This window comes from Myxine glutinosa, chromosome 9, assembly GCF_964187855.1.
Source record: "Myxine glutinosa chromosome 9, kmMyxGlut1.1, whole genome shotgun sequence".
Lineage (NCBI taxonomy): Eukaryota > Metazoa > Chordata > Myxini > Myxiniformes > Myxinidae > Myxine > Myxine glutinosa.
The window spans coordinates 45,275,472-45,292,392 of NC_136269.1; the positions used below are offsets into that span (position 1 = coordinate 45,275,472).

Sequence of the window (16,921 nt, forward strand, 5' to 3'; positions counted from 1 at the left end):
ACTCCACTCCAATCCCTCACACTCCACTCCAATCCCTCACACTCCACTCCAAGCCCTCACACTCCACTCCAAGCCCTCACACTCCACTCCAAGCCCTCACACTCCACTCCAAGCCCTCACACTCCACTCCAAGCCCTCACACTCCACTCAAAGCCCTCACACTCCACTCAAAGCCCTCACACTCCACTCAAAGCCCTCACACTCCACTCAAAGCCCTCACACTCCACTCAAAGCCCTCACACTCCACTCAAAGCCCTCACACTCCACTCAAAGCCCTCACACTCCACTCAAAGCCCTCACACTCCACTCCAAGCCCTCACACTCCACTCCAATCCCTCACACTCCACTCCAATCCCTCACACTCCACTCCAATCCCGCACACCACTCCAATCGTGCCTCACTCACCTCTCCAATCACTCCTCATTCTCCTTTCCAATCGCTCCTCACTCTCCTCTCCAATCGCTCCTCACTCTCCTCTCCAATCGCGCCTCACTCGCATCTCCAATCGGCCCTCACTCTCCAACCCCTCGCTCCTCTCCAACCCCTCACACTCATCTCCAATACCTCCTCACACTCCTCTCCAATACCTCCTCACTACCCTCTCTAATACCTCCTCACTACCCTCTCCAATCGCTCCTCACTCCCCTCTCCAATCGCTCCTCACTCCCCTCTCCAATCGCTCCTCACTCACCTCTCCAATCGGCCCTCACTCACCTCTCCAACCCCTCGCTCCTCTCCAACCCCTCGCTCCTCTCCAATCCCTCGCTCCTCTCCAACCCGTAGCTCCTCACTCTCCAACCCCTAGCCCCTCTCCAACCCCTCACACTCCTCTCCAATACCTCACACACCTCTCCAATCCCTCACACTCCTCACCAATCCCTCACACTCCTCACCAACCCCTCACACTCCACTCCAATCCCTCACACCACTCCAATCCCTCACACTCCACTCCAATCCCTCACACTCCACTCCAATCCCTCACACTCCAATCCCTCACACTCCAATCCCTCACACTCCAATCCCTCACACTCCAATCCCTCACACTCCAATCCCTCACACTCCAATCCCTCACACTCCAATCCCTCACACTCCAATCCCTCACACTCCAATCCCTCACACTCCAATCCCTCACACTCCAATCCCTCACACTCCAATCCCTCACACTCCAATCCCTCACACTCCAATCCCTCACACTCCAATCCCTCACACTCCACTCCAATCCCTCACACTCCACTCCAATCCCTCACACTCCACTCCAATCCCTCACACTCCACTCCAATCCCTCACACTCCACTCCAATCCCTCACACTCCACTCCAATCCCTCACACTCCACTCCAATCCCTCACACTCCACTCCAAGTCCTCACACTCCACTCCAATCCCTCACAATCCACTCCAATCCCTCACAATCCACTCCAATCCCTCACACCACTCCAATCGTGCCTCACTCGCCTCTCCAATCACTCCTCATTCTCCTTTCCAATCGCTCCTCACTCTCCTCTCCAATCGCTCCTCACTCCCCTCTCCAATCGCGCCTCACTCGCATCTCCAATCACTCCTCACTCGCATCTCCAATCAGCCCTCACTCTCCAACCCCTCGCTCCTCTCCAACCCCTCACTCCTCTTCAACCCCTCACACTCATCTCCAATACCTCCTCACACTCCTCTCCAATACCTCCTCACTACCCTCTCTAATACCTCCTCACTCCCCTCTCCAATTGCTCCTCACTCCCCTCTCCAATTGCTCCTCACTCACCTCTCCAATCGGCACTCACTCTCCAACCCCTCGCTCCCCAAACCCTCGCTCCTCTCCAATCCCTCGCTCCTCTCCAACCCCTAGCTCCTCACTCTCCAACCCCTCGCTCCTCACTCTCCAACCCCTCACTCCTCTCCAACCCCTCGCTCCTCTCCAACCCCTCGCTCCTCTCTAACTCCTCACTCCTCTCCAACCCCTCGCTCCTCTCCAACCCCTTGCTCCTCTCCAACCCCTTGCTCCTCTCCAATCCCTCGCTCCTCTCCAATCCCTCGTTCTTCTCCAACCCCTCGCTCCTCTCCAATCCCTCGCTCTTCTCCAACCCCTAGCTCCTCTCCAATCCCTCGCTCTTCTCCAACCCCTAGCTCCTCACTCTCCAACCCCCGTCTCGTTCTTTTTCTTGCTGCATCCTGTTCAAGTCTGCGTTCTTCATCGACCATCTCATTCATTTTGGAAATGGAAGTTTCCACGCAACGCATGAATTGTCACGATCCTCAAGAGGAAGTGTCTCGTAATCATCAAATGACAAATGGCAAGTAAATTACATTGTGAAAATTTAAGATTTCAAATTAACCTATTTAAAGTGTATGCACACATAACTAATAAAAAAAAAAACGTAGAAACATCTCTCGGTAATTTCCTGAAACATATTTTACTTCCGGATAATAATGTTGAATGAAATAAGAACGAAGAAATATATATCGTTTTTGTGATGACTGTCATCAAAAGTAAAAGTAATATATCTTAACGGAAAATAAAAAGCGAATTTTTTATATATGTCGACATTTTCCCCGACTGTTATTTTAGGCGGTGTATTTTCATGTATCATCGTGGCGCGATTTTAAAAAATACATCTCTGCATTTTCCCGTGTGTGCGTGAATGTTCTCAATTATTTCTGACACCGAGTCTAAAACCATCGATAAAAATTAAATCAGATGGTGAATTCGAGATAAAATCGTGAGGGTGACTCAATGAATGGGCTTTATTTTACAGGCCTTTGAGAAATCATTTCGTTCTATAAACGGAAACTTTCATGGGATTCTCTTCCCGTTTTTTTTCAACCGAGTCTAAAACTATGTTAGCGACTGTTAAAAATGAAATTATATATCGAATTAGAGTTGAAATAAACCTGTGTGAGAGAGAAAGACAGCACAGGCCTAACTAAACAGGCCTCAAAGCTATTCAAGTTAATAAAATGGTGGATATTTGTTTATGTGAAGCCTCTCCAAGAATGGGTGGAGCTACTCTGTAAACGGAGTAAGCCACACCCCTGGACAGACAGACAGACAGAATCACCGTGGCCTATTATAATATAGATTACTGTACGAAAAAAAAATGTTTACAATTTAATCTTACTATAATTCACCAAATGTCCGTCCGTCTGTGTCTGTCTGTCTGTCCGTTCGTTCGAAGGTACCGCAAAAACGGCTGAACCGATCGCAACGATATTTTTGGTGGGTAATCCTGGGATCTCCTGGAGTAAAATAGGCTATATTGTTTTTCCAATTTCAGCTTTGGCCTCCAGCATTTTCAGGTTTGGACTCCTGCATAACGTTATTTTCCCGGGTGCCACACAAATGGCTGCACCGATCGCAACCTGACGAATGAAAACACACAGTTAAAAATAATGACCTCAGACATAGACCTTTTATAAGGCCATGGGTTGAATCCCTGCTTGAGAGAATGCCACCCCCATTTACCCCATGTGCATTTATTTCTCCCGCCAGGGAGTAATGCATTCACTCGTGTCCGTGTGTGTGTGTTCGTGTTTGTGAACAAGATATCTGGAAAAGTTCTGAATGGATTTGGATGAAAGTTGGTGGGATGATTGCCCTTGGGATAAGGAAGAATTGATTAGTTTTTGGTGAAGCTCAGGATATTATTCCGGATCCAGGAATTTTTTTTGGAAAATATTTTTTCTGTTTTACTGCATTGAAGCTTTTATTCTTATTCTTAAATGATGTTTTTCTCCTCTAATTCCGAGATATATCAAAATAAATTCTCTGACAGTTAGGGCCTACTTTCTTTTTCATTTATTGTTTTGGGGAGAGGGGATGTTAAAAAACCACCTTTAGAGGCCATTTTTTTCCCCGCAAGTGGGGGTTGGCCTTTTTCGGGGACCATGGTTGTTGTTGTTTTTCGGTCCCCTTTTTGAAGCAATGTTTTACGCCGGATGCCCTTCCTGCCGCCAACCCTTTTTGTCGCATTTTTACGACAAGCAGGGAATTACCAGTGAACTGGTACTCAATTAGCCGACCTCGGAAGGATGACAGGCTGAGTCAACCCCCCTGGCGTTAATTCAGCGATCGACCGGGATTCGAACCCAGGATCCTAGGATCCTAAGCTGGCACCCTAGCCGCTAGCCCAACACCAGGGATGTTAAACAAAACGTATTATTCCAACAAAACCCACGGCGGGAGTATGCGCTCTACTGAGCGCCTGAGTACTACTGAGCGCCGTTCAGAGCGCTCTACTGAACGCCTGAGTGGCGTTCTAGTTTTAGACTGTTTTAAAGTGAATGATAATGAAGAAAATTACATATTCATCACCACCCATTCCTCTTTTCTGATGACACCCTGAGTGTGATATTGGGCCTACGCATAAACCTTGTAAAGAGTGCATCAGGAAAGTTAAGGTTATCCAAAACCTTCCTCTCCCACACACCTTCCCAGAAAGTTTTTGTACCTCACACATAAGAAAGTGAACCAAGCTGAGCTTCTCAATCAAAGCCTGACAACAACTATCCATGGCATTGAGAAAAACGTTGTCAACACATCGAGTAGCACAAGTAGTCATTTTAGCAAAAATAAAACAAAGATATGTGTGAGAAATTTAAAAAATGCCACTGCTGAAACTTTTATTCCAATGTTCAACACACATCCAACAAGAAACAAACTGGCTGTCACATGTTAATTTCTCAAAGCGCAATGTGCTTTTATTCCTTCCAGTGCTACTTGAAAGTCTGTCTAAACAAAGGAACAACATAATTGACATCTTGTGGCCACTATAATTCAATACAAAGTGAAAAAAACGTAACCTTTATAAAAATAGATTCTCAACAAAATCCTCCATAATCATCGTGTCACACCATAAAGGGATACAGAGAGGGGTGGGGGAGAGGAGCGTGGAGAAGGAAACCGCCAAGGAAAATGTGTTACTTGCCCGACAGACGAAGAGAATAAAAACAAAATGTGGAGGAATTTGCATCGTTTACCATTTCATGACTACCAATGCACAAGGTCAAACTATGCAGCAATTATTTGTGATGTCAAATCTCAGTAAAAAATTAGTACATTTGCAGAGAAATGCCAATTATTTTGTACGGTTCAGCAAGAAGGCTAGCTTTACAGGGGAGGGTGTGTATTGGATTTATTTCCAAGACAACAAGGCTCACAGAGGAACATACAATTAAAATAAAAACATGCACGATACATGTGTGTGTGTGTGTGTGTGTGTGTGTGTGTGTGTGTGTGTGTGTGTGTGTGTGTGTGTGTGTGTGTGTGTGTGTGTGTGTGTGTATATATATGGTATCTGTAATCTGGTTCTCCAACCTAATGAGCGGACAACATGACGTCATCGCCATGCATGTCCGCAATATATATATATATATATATATATAAAACATGCTGACAGCAGATAAAAGCAAGCATCAGAATAGATCATGCTGGAAATAAAACATGAATACAAAGGAGAAGCAGCACAGGAGTTACAATGAAAAGGAGAAAAAGAAGATGAAACGATAAATTCACAATATCAATAAAGAGTGCATTTAAATTAAAGAATAAAATAATAACATAACACAGCCATATAGATGAATACCTTTGAGTCCAGGAACACGGAATTACCCAGGAAAGTGAAAAACAAATACCGGGTGAAGACATCTATAAAGCCATGTGAATATATACAACTGGAGCAAAGTCGATGGCATGCAATCGCAATTCCCCACGGTTCCTACCCAAGGCAAAGTTGAAAGCTGGCCAAAACACACTCCACCAGGTGTGACCCAATATCAAATTTTGAGTTTTAAAAAAAATGTTATGTTTTGACCCATGTGACCCTAAGTCCCCTCTCCCCGAGAGCATGAACCGGGGGTCAAATCCAAAAAATCGTTACATATCTCATGTGTTCCTCTTTGTTGAATGCATAAATAAAGTTTAATTTAAAAATGTTAAAATGTGCCCGTAATTGCACTTTTCTGATATTTGACATTTCTACCCCACCCCAGGGGGTGGGGCCAAACTAGTTTTTCCACCAACACACCTTGCCATGTGGTAATCATAGCTACCAAGTTTGGTGAATTTCTGCACAACCGTTTAAGGGGAGATAGCGTAACGGACGGAAAGACTACAATACACACCTTTACTTTTCCGGCATACCCGTATGGCAATGCCGTCGAGAACAGCGTTTGTCTGTCCAGATGTCCCCACAAACGTACACCAATCAGAGAGGAGGGTCTGGTCACATGACAGGGGGACGGGTTTAGTAGCCATTACAGTTGCATATTTTACTAAAAGGAAATATAACTTTCTGTGGAACATCTTGGGGTCCCAGCGGGTGTCACAAGGTAGGTATGAGGTTTCAGAAAGTCCTTAATACAATTATGATTTTGAAATGTGATCGACACGGACCTTGCTCCTGAATCCAGAAGTGAACAGATGATGGTGGTTCGCTGGTTTGATATCACAACGCAATTGTGATTTAACATTATATTTTGATATATTAATACCATAGTATTAATTTGTGATTGGAATGATGATTATGCTGTTTGGAATGAAAATCTGGAGAACCTGCTCTCAATGCCTGACGTTTGACTGAAGATGATCGTTTGCCATTCACCGTTTTTTTTTTACCCAAGTCATTCATGAACTTGCCATGTGACATTCATGAAGTCCCTGGTGTTGGGCTAGCGGCTAGGGTGCCGGCTTAGGATCCTAGGATCCTGGGTTCGAATCCCGGTCAATCGCTGAATTAACGCCAGGGGGGTTGACTCAGCCTGTCATCCTTCCGAGGTCGGCAAATTGAGTACCAGTTCACTGGTAATTCCCTGCTTGTCGTTAAAGGCGGCAAAAAGGGTTGGCGTCAGGAAGGGCATCCGGCCGTAAAACATTGCTTCAAAAAGGGGACCGAAAAACAACAACAACCACAGTTCCCGAAAAAGGCCAACCCCCGCTTGCGGGGAAAAATGGCCTCTAAAAGGTGGTTATTCATGAACTGGCTGTCCATGTCTGAAGTCAAATTTTTTTATACTGTACTTACATTATTTGCTAACTGGTGTCCCCACCCAAGTTACACTAACCACTTCAACTAAAGTATCAAACAAGCCCAGCTACGCTACTATTAGACGATGGGTCTTTTTTTTTTTAAAGTGTGGAGATAAATATCCCTCATTGATCAAAAAGGTCAAAATTATTTTGGAAAAAAACAAAAGGGTTACCAACAAGGCAAACACCCACACTAATGTTTACTTGAAAACCAATAACAAATAATGAGGACATTCAAATCAAAGAAAGGGCTAAGACCAGTTGGAAGTATAGTCTAGATATATTTTACAAAATAAACTAGAACGACACTTCGACATTGTGACATCAACAGATATGCCGCCCCCCACATTATTATATCATTACATAGACGTGTACCAAGATTGGTTTAAATCCCTTCAGTTGTTCTCAAGTATCATTTTTCTTGACATGACCTCTGATGCTGAAATCTAATAAGTTCATATTTGCAGCATGATATATACTTTCACCAACATTGGTCAAAATCACATCACTATTTCACGAGTTAATGCAGGAACAGGATTTTTTTTTTCTCACATGACCTATGACCCTCGACCTCATGACCCCAAAATCTAATCACTTCATCTCTACATCGTTATACATACCTGTACCAAGTCTGACCTGGATCCTTTCAGTCATCCTCAAGTTATAAACCTATCACAGATTCTGACCTTTGACCTCGACCCCAAAATCAAATCAGTTCATCTTTGCATCATAATACATACTTGTACCAACTTGGTCAAAATCCCATCACTGGTTCACAAGTTATCTTGGTAATAGGATTTTTACCAAACATGACCTCTGACCTTTGACTTCATGAACCCATAATCTAATCAGTTCATCTTTAACTCATTTATACATACCTGCACAAAGGTGGACTTCGATCCCTTCAGCTAATCACAAGTTATTGCGGTAACAAAAACCTATCACGGATGGACGGACGGACAACCCGATGGACAATCCAAAAACATAATGCCTCCGGCGACTAAAAATACAGTACTGTACTTTACCTTAAAATGTTTTATAGGAAGAATTTTTTAAAACAAATCAAGCAAGGTAGAATCATCTGAAAAATGAAACATCCATGTTGGAGATAAGTCACAATGACCCCAATCAATGAGGCAGAGGGGTGTGCTGGGGGGAGGGTGTGTAAGGAGGAGGGTGTGGAGGGTGGAAAGTGGGAGGTTTGGGGAGGTTGGAAGGGTGCAGTAAAAAACACCTGTTTATCTGCTTCAAAATCCAATGCATATTTCCATTGTGAGGCATCAACGTAATAAAATTATTATGGCCCCGTTCATGAAATTAAAACCTGGAAGCAAAAATAACTAGAACGGCACTCGGTAGAAAGCACAGGCTAAACAGTTTAAGATTTGTATCCCACTGATAGGTCATATCTGGATTCGGACTTTAACCAAAATCTAATCGGCTTGTTCTTTTCACAACTTGGTGGATGAGTTGGGCGTCACAGGTCGTGCACAAATTTTTGAAATATCATACGATATATTACTTTTGGTCCGATCACTCAATGGTGAAGAATCACTTTAAAAGTTCTCATATCCAGATCCGGATTCGGATCTTCACCAAAATCGAATCTGTTTGTCCGTGTCACACAATCAACCTGTCCACAAAGTTTCGTCTGAATCCGTCTACAATATTTTGAGATATCATGCTATATATAGTTTTTGCCCCAACTCTCAATGGTGAAGAATGACTTTTTTTTTAAATCTCAGATCCAGATCCAGATCCTCACCAAAATCTAATGATTTAGTCCTTGTCACATACCAAACCTCTCCACCAAATTTCAACTGAATCAGTCCACAACCTTTTGAGATATCCTGTTCACAAACAAACAGACAGACACACAGATGAAAAATCGGTCAGAGACCGAGGACTTGCTGGAATGTACTTCTTTTTTTTTTGGATTTGCCAACCACTCCCCACCATCACGGTTGTCTCTCCAACGCACAATCCCATAAGATATGCAGAAAGGACGACCGAAAACCAATTATCTTCTTTTTGATTTGTACATAAACATCATTCAAAGTAAATAATGACCACTGCCAAAGTTCAAATGACATGGGTTTAATCCCGACATGAGAGAATTCCACATAGTTATGTGGGCGGTGTATAAGCTAATGGATCGCTGTCTCCATCGATCTTGCCAAGACCGTAACACCCATCGGCTCAAAATCCTTTTAACTGTTGACTTGGTAGTTTTTACAATGAAGGAAACACGTTTCGGGAGTACATACGACATAGCGATTGTGAATGTGACAGCTCTGAGGAGTGTTTCTCTTCGCATCGCAGTGACGGTGAGCACCAACATGGCGGCTGGAAGATTAACATCTGGCTTCAAGCCCCCTCACCACCCAAAGCCTTCAACCAGACATATTAACACGCTCCTCCCCCTTTATTCCCGTTCTTCAAAGCAAAGCAGTAAAAATTGTTGTATCGCCATTATATATTACTAGCAACGGTACCCGCCCTAAGGGCGGGGCTTCAATTTGACGTTCAATTCAAACGTTTTGGGTGACCTTGAGCTTGACCTTGGGTCTAGAGAGTTAAAAATTGAGCAGTCTATTCCAGGGCAAGGCAAATATGTGTGTAAAGTATGGCGATGCTATGTGCAACGATGTAGACATAGTACTGCGCACAAACAGAGACAGACAGACAAACAGACAGACAGACTAGTAATCGGTCAGAGACCGAGGACTTGCCGGAAAGTACTTTTTTTTTCAGGGGTGTTGGTTAGAAGGGAATCTGATAATGTTTGACAGAGTTATTAGTAAAAAAAACGATTTTTGACCTTGAGTTTAACCTTTCAAGGTCACTCAAGGTCAAAGGTCATGGTGCCAAATGAAATGTCGTATGTGACATCCTATATGTCAGTAACAGTAATAGTCTAGTAGGAAGACTAGGTCCCCCTGCACCCCCCGGAGATATACTTCTAATCAGTGTTTCTAGATTGGAAAAAATGTGTAGAAAATGACTAGCTATGGCCCCAAGCTGAAAAAATGTCCCACATACCATTTTTATGCAAATTACTGCTGCCATTATCAAAAAAACGATTTTTGACATATCTCAGCCAATATTGCAGATAATTGAAAAATGAAGGTGTCTAGACCCATGTTTTGAAGGGCATAGATCATGATAGAACTATTCATAACATGATTACATGTGTCTATGGTATACTAGTATGCATATTAATGCTGTAATTACAAAATAATCAGTTTTACAAATGATAAGGATACGTTAATACTGCAGATAACTTAACATGGTACATAAGGGGTCTAAACCCAGGTATTTTCAAGGTTAAATGTCAACAAGATGCTCCTGAGTCTTGCATAGGGGCGGGACATTGGCAGTAACATTGGTACCACTCAACTTTTCTTCCCACCATTGACTTTGTATTGCGAGAGATTTTCACTTGCTTATTTAAAGGTTTCTCACCCAGCCCACGTAAAATCTACCAACTCCTGCTGTTAACTCCCAAACATATTTTTTTATGTTATCCAATCACAGTGCAGAAATGACAGACTAGAGATCCAAATTAGTGCTGCTATAGCTGCCATTTTACATTTCCATCCATGTAACATGCGCGCTCGCGCGCTCGTATCAATTGGTAATGTCGCGCGCTCGTATCAATTGGTAACGTTGATGTTATTGAATACCTCAGTTGAAAGTTCAGTCTTCCATTCCATCTGTGTGTTGTTCTTGGTATTCATCCTCCAATCTAGCCAGGTAAGATGCTAACTATAATGTTACTCACACTCTTGACTTCAGTTTCTGCATGAAATCATAAACAGGCAGAATAACAGCTGAGCCAGCTAGCACCATGTTAGCTAACGTTAAAGCTAGCCTCATCTATGTACAGTATGTTCCTAATGTCGGTGTAACTTAAACTTTTGTTAATGCCAAACATGAGACATATCTGTTGACTTCTGTATATGAATTGAACCAGAAAGAGGCACGACAGCTGAGCTAGCTACAGTAACTTAGCACAATGTTTCATTGGCCTAGATAGCTAACGTTAGTGTGGAAGAATTTAGATGTTTTAGCTATTAGCACTTTTGATGCCACTAAACATGGTTTAGTCAGCTAAAAAGTACCCTAGTGTAGAACATGACTCAGAACCTCTGTTACCTCACTGAAAACTCAGAGCCTCCTTTCACAGGCACTTTTAACATCATTCGTGATTTCTTATTTGTCATTTAACAGTGATGGTAGACATCGACAGCAAGCATGCCCAAAAGAAAACGGAGTGTAGAACCTGCAGCCCAAAGCTCTCCTCCTACATGCATCCTTCATGTACCATCCATGTCTGATCATGGGGATTTCACGCCCCTCCGTAAAATTAAAGGATCTGCTTCAGAAAAACTGCAACTGCTTCAAAAGATCCGGGATAGACGTCTCAACCAACCGCATGACTCCCCATGTCGTATGCAATCAGTATGTGATCAGATCCCGGCAACTCTTCCTGATGACCTAGAAAGAGTAGGATATCACAGCAAGTGTTATAAGCACTTTGTCCGCCACTTTCATCGTCTGGGAGATGATACAGAACCAGGGCCATCAACCTCATCATGGCATCACTCTCCTCGTAAACCAGGAGGTTCTGCTGAACCCATCTTCCCGCCAGAGTGTATATTTTGTGAGAAAGTTGAGACCAAAGATGCTCATCGCAATACTGAGAGGCCTACAACCTTCCCATCCTTTAAAAACAAAGAAAATGCATGGGAGCAAATCGAAACACGGGCTGAGAAAATGGGTCTCTATCGACTCCATCGAAAGGTGAAAAACAAAGACCTCTTTGCATGTGAGGCCAAACACCATCCGTCATGTTTTAAAGCTTTCCGCACAGCATTCTACAACTATGAGCGTGCGATTCACAGAGCCGAAGCACCAAAGGAGCAGGCTTGCATGTCAGCCGCCCATGAAAAGGCATTCAACTCAGTTGAATGACGACAACAAAAAGCAGATGTGCCAGCTTCTTCTGAAAGTGTGGAGTGGACAAGAGGCAGCTACCAGGCTGGAGAGAACAGAGATGGCTGTGCTGATCGTGGAGGGGAAGGCCCACCAACTTGCCTCAACGAATGGCAAGGTAAAATTGAAAGCCCTTCGTGAATGGCGATTCAATTTGTAATTTTTCCTGAAAAAAAGGTGATTACCTGTGATGTTTGTCTAGATCTGAAACTGGCAGTGACTGGTGATTGAAATGCGGTGCCTTTTTGTGTTTCAGGTCGAGGTACGTGAACTCCCCACGATCTACAGCAACCAGGAAGAGACTGATACCAGGGTGGTTCTGTACCTCCATCATGCTGCTACCATCGGATACAAGAACGCTGTAGTCAGAACACCGGACACAGACATCCTCCTGATCCTGCTCCACCATGCCCACAACATCAAGCTGACGGTGTACCTGGATACAGGGTCAGGGAAGCATCGCCAACTTGTCAACGTCTCTGAGCTGGCAGAATCCCTGGGAGAGGACTACTGTGCCACTCTCCTGGGGTACTATGTGTTCAGCGGAGAAGACTGCACCAGTGCCTTCAAAGGGAAGGGAAAAGTCGGGCCCTTGAAAAAGCTGGAGAAGAATCCCAGGTTTCACAGGGCATTCGGTGAACTGGGTGACAACTGGGATGCCAACCCTGAGGTGGAGAGGCAGTTAGAAAAATTCACCTGTGTGATGTACGGCCAGAGTCGCGAGTCATCAGTGGACATTGTCCGTGCCAAGCTGCTACGAAAAATGGTGGGAGAGGACAAGACCCTCACATCCAAGTCCAAGGTTGATCTGGCTCGCCTTCCTCCATGCCAGTCTGCCCTGAAGCCGCACATCCAGCGTGTGAACCACCGCGTAGCATTGTACAAAAGAGCCGATCAACCTATCATCGAAAAGCCAAAACCTTATGAGGAGCAAGGATGGATAAGGACTGATGAAGGACTGTTGAAACCAATGTGGTCCAGTGGTCCCATCCTACCAACCTCACTGGTGGATCTTCTGAACACAGGAGAGCACGAAGAGGAGGAGGAAGAGGAAGGAGAAGAAGAGTTTGACTCTGACGATTTCGATGAAAATGATGATGACTGACTCAGTGTAGAATCACTAATGCTAATGATGTTTATCTAAAACAAGCAAGAGAAGAGTGGTCACATTGAGTGCTAGGACTATTTTGACAGTTGTAATATTTAGAAAAATAAAACTTTGTGTTAACGTCTGTGTAGACGGACCTTAATATGAGTCTATTATTTCGTAAAACTGTGATTATTTTGTAAATAAAGCACTAATTAGCATACTAGTATACCATAGACACATGTAATCATGTTATGAATAGTTCTATCATGATCTATGCCCTTCAAAACATGGGTCTAGACACCTTCATTTTTCAATTATCTGCAATATTGGCTGAGATATGTCAAAAATCGTTTTTTTGATAATGGCAGCAGTAATTTGCATAAAAATGGTATGTGGGACATTTTTTCAGCTTGGGGCCATAGCTAGTCATTTTCTACACATTTTTTCCAATCTAGAAACACTGATTAGAAGTATATCTCCGGGGGGTGCAGGGGGACCTAGTCTTCCTACTAGACTATAAGTGTATGCATATCTCTTGTACTTTTAGAGTTATAGTGGTTTGAAATATATTTTAAATGAAAACTCGACCCCCCTGATTTCACGTTTTGGGTGACCTTGAACTTGACCTTGGGCCTAGAGAGTTAAAAATTGGGCACAGTCTATTCCATGGCAAGGCAAATATGTGTGTAAAATATGGCGATGCTATGTGCAACGATGTAGATGTAGTACTGCGCACAAACAAACAGACAGACAGACAAACTAACTAACATACTTGCCGGAATTTTTCCGGCAAGTAACAAACCAACCAACCAACATACTTGCCGGCATTTTTCCGGCAAGTAACAAACAGATGAAAAATCACCCAGAGCGACACGTGGAGAACAGAACAAAGTAGAATGGCACTCAGTAGAGCATCTTTGAGCTCAAAAATAATTCATGGTATAATTCAGTGACCTGATATGCAAATCGTCTTCAAAGTTTAAGTTAATCGGATGAAAATTGACAATTTTAGAAATTTGGCCTATTTTGACCTTTTGGCCTATGTTGACGTCAAAAATAGTTGGTGGTTCGTTTCAGTAAGCCGATATGCAAATCCTATTCAGATTTCAAGTCAATCAGATGAAAACGGAGGATTTTAGGAATTTGAAAAAAAGGGATTGACCTTTGGCCCATGTTGACCTTTTGGCTTATGTTGATCTCAAAAATAGTTGCTGGTTGAATTTGGTTCGCCAATATGAAAATCCCATTCAAATTCCAAGTCAATCAGAGGAAAATTGAGGATTTTGCAAATTTTAAATGGTTGACCTTTGACCTATGTTGACCTTTTGGCCTATGCTGATCTCAAAAATAGTTGGTGGTTGAATTCAGTTAGCTGATATGTAAATCCTATTCAAATTACAAGTCAATCCGATGAAAATAGAAGATTTTAGGAATTTGAAAAAGGTGGTTGACCTTTGGCCTATGTTGACCTTTTGACCTCAGAAATATATAGGATTTTGTCGAACCAAGAACTCTACCGTTTGGTGAAATTTTGTGAAGATCGGTTTAAAATTGTGACCTGTAAGCAAGTATAAGCGAGCGGACAGACAAACACACACACACACAAACCAGAGTGATCAACATAGTCAAAAAATGTTTTTTTGCCAAGTAACAAACAGACAGGGGTGAAAACATAACCTCCATCCACCTTTGTTGGCAGAGGTTATAAAATGAGGGCTTACAGATACAAGTTTTTTCTAAGTTAAATAAACCAAGGATGACAATAAAACAAGATGTAGAGAACTTTAGGTTAGGTCAGGTATGGGAACATGCGCCGGAGCAGCGCATCGCTGCATCCACTTTCCGACGGTACTCAAGGGGCCTCCGTCTGGCCATCCCCCAGGATGATGCCTGGCGCATCCCCATCTCCTTGAGATGCCGATCAACCTGCTGCAACCGCGAGGCACGCGGTAAGCCCGTTGACCTCCTCCATTTACGAGGCTCCGGAGCTGAGAGTATCTGGTGAGCTGGATCAGTGTCCGGAAAACGAGCCACATGTCCATACAGCCGCAGCTGATGCTCACGGACCATACAGGAAACAAATCTCATCTGAGTCTCTCTCAGCAACCGCTCATTGGACACAAAGTCCGACCAGCGATAGCCAAGGATTCTCTGAAGAGACTTGGTTACCAAAAGAGTTAAGTCTCATTCTCTGGCCATTGGTGAAAGTCCGAGTCTCACATCCGTAGAGCAAGACTGGAAGCACCAAGGACTTAAAGACTCTGACTTTCGTCCTCCTTCCTGCATAGATACCGACCACGCCACACCCCATGATCCTGTGTCTATCAACCTCTGGCTCGCAACATGCGGAGACATGAATAACACTGCCAAGGTAGGTGAATCTCTTTTCACCTCAACATCTTTGCCACAAACAGGCACAGACAAGACAGCAGCATCCAAGATGTTATTGAAAGCCCGGATCTTGGTTTTGACCCTGGAAATCTGTAATCCCAGCGGCGCCGCCTCCTCATTCAGTGCCTGGAATAATATCCAGTGTCTCCGCAAAGATGACTGCATCATCTGCGAAATCAAGGAAAGAGATCTTGACACTCCCAAACGATGCACCGCAGCCTGACCTCTCCGACATCCTCCCCAGAATCCAGTCCTTACAAGAGCTGAAGAGTGTGGGAGCCAGTCCACACCCCTGCCAAACTCTAGTAACAACTGGAAACTAGAAAGAGCAATCAGAGATTGCAAAACTCGCTAGGATGTATTTTCAGTGGTTTTTAAGGCTTTTGTGTTAAAACAAATATGGCGGCCGAGCCACGTGACCGATGACATCAGCATTATTTTTTTTTCTAAACTAATTTATTCCTAGATTATGCTCAAGAAATTTCATCTTGATCGGATTAAGTTTTGTACTCGTCAAATTATGACATCATCATTAACATTTTATTCCCCGTGGAGAGTTCTTTACAATGAGCCACGTCTCAATTTTTTCTATTCAGCGCTTTCAGAAATATAGAGGTGCAAAGTTTTTCGGTTTTTCCAAGATGGCGACCAAACCACGTGACCTATGACATCATAATTATCATAAAAAATTATACAGGTGGAGTTGCACCTATGGTGAAAATTTCCTGTCAATCGGACCAACGGTTGCAGAGAAAATCATATTTATTCTGTGCGGACAAACAAACAGACTCAAAGGCAATACCCTCTCCTCTGGTGAGGGTAACTATATGGTATTCATAGGATACTTATCCTGTGCAGTCAACTTGGTGCGAGCCAACTCTTCTGTTTTTGAACGGTTTTTTTCTTTGATCCAATATGGCTGCCAGACCATGTGAGCGATGACATCATAAATTTATATTTTCTAATATAATTGTTGCATAGATCACGCTCAATAAATTTCAAACTGATCAGATAAAGCGTTGTCCCTGTCGAATTATGACGTCATAATTATGGCACCAATGACAGCATCGTTAACAACACCTATTCCCCATATGGAGTTCTTTACAATGAGCCACGTTTCAATTTTTTCCATTGAGCGGTTTGGGAGATATAGAGGTGTAACGTTTTTCCAAGATGGCGTCCATACCACATGACCTATGTCATGATTATGAATAAAAATATTCTACAGGTGTAGGCATTCCCATGGTAAAATTTTGTGCCAAATGGACCAACGCTTGCCAAGAAAATGAATTTTTAAAATGCAGACTCGTATGCACGCACGTACGCCACACGTACCCACAACTAATGCTTAACCCTGCTTTTGGCTTCACGAGCACGGGGTAATAAGTCAGAGATGGAGCCACCACACCTCACAGCACTCTCAGTAC

General features: G+C 43.4%; 2 protein-coding genes across 3 annotated transcripts in view; one reads left to right on the forward strand and one right to left on the reverse strand.

The window, feature by feature from the left end:
- Positions 1 to 16,921, reverse strand: part of ZC3H3 (zinc finger CCCH-type containing 3) — an 80,565-nt gene that overhangs the window by 11,825 nt on the left and 51,819 nt on the right. The window contains exon 11 of one of the 2 annotated variants that reach the window (XM_078784328.1): positions 6,112 to 6,208. The exons of the other annotated variant lie outside the window; for it this stretch is intronic. Within the exon in view, the coding sequence (XP_078640454.1) occupies positions 6,195 to 6,208 (14 nt within the window). The 3' untranslated portion in view covers positions 6,112 to 6,194. The remainder of the gene's footprint in view (positions 1 to 6,111; positions 6,209 to 16,921) is intronic. 2 annotated transcript variants of the gene reach the window in all.
- Positions 12,017 to 13,251, forward strand: LOC144893552 (uncharacterized). The gene is made up of 2 exons (XM_078784040.1): positions 12,017 to 12,131; positions 12,270 to 13,251. Exons 1-2 carry the CDS (start codon positions 12,075 to 12,077, stop codon positions 13,116 to 13,118), a joined length of 906 nt encoding a protein of 301 aa, XP_078640166.1. The 5' UTR covers positions 12,017 to 12,074; the 3' UTR covers positions 13,119 to 13,251.

Bases quoted from the DNA above. Each gene is read 5' to 3' on its own strand.
- LOC144893552 (XM_078784040.1), top strand. From the start codon at position 12,075: ATGGCTGTGCTGATCGTGGAGGGGAAGGCCCACCAACTTGCCTCAACG. The intron at 12,132-12,269 runs GTAAAATTGAAA...TTTGTGTTTCAG, and splicing joins TTGCCTCAACGAATGGCAAG to GTCGAGGTACGTGAACTCCC.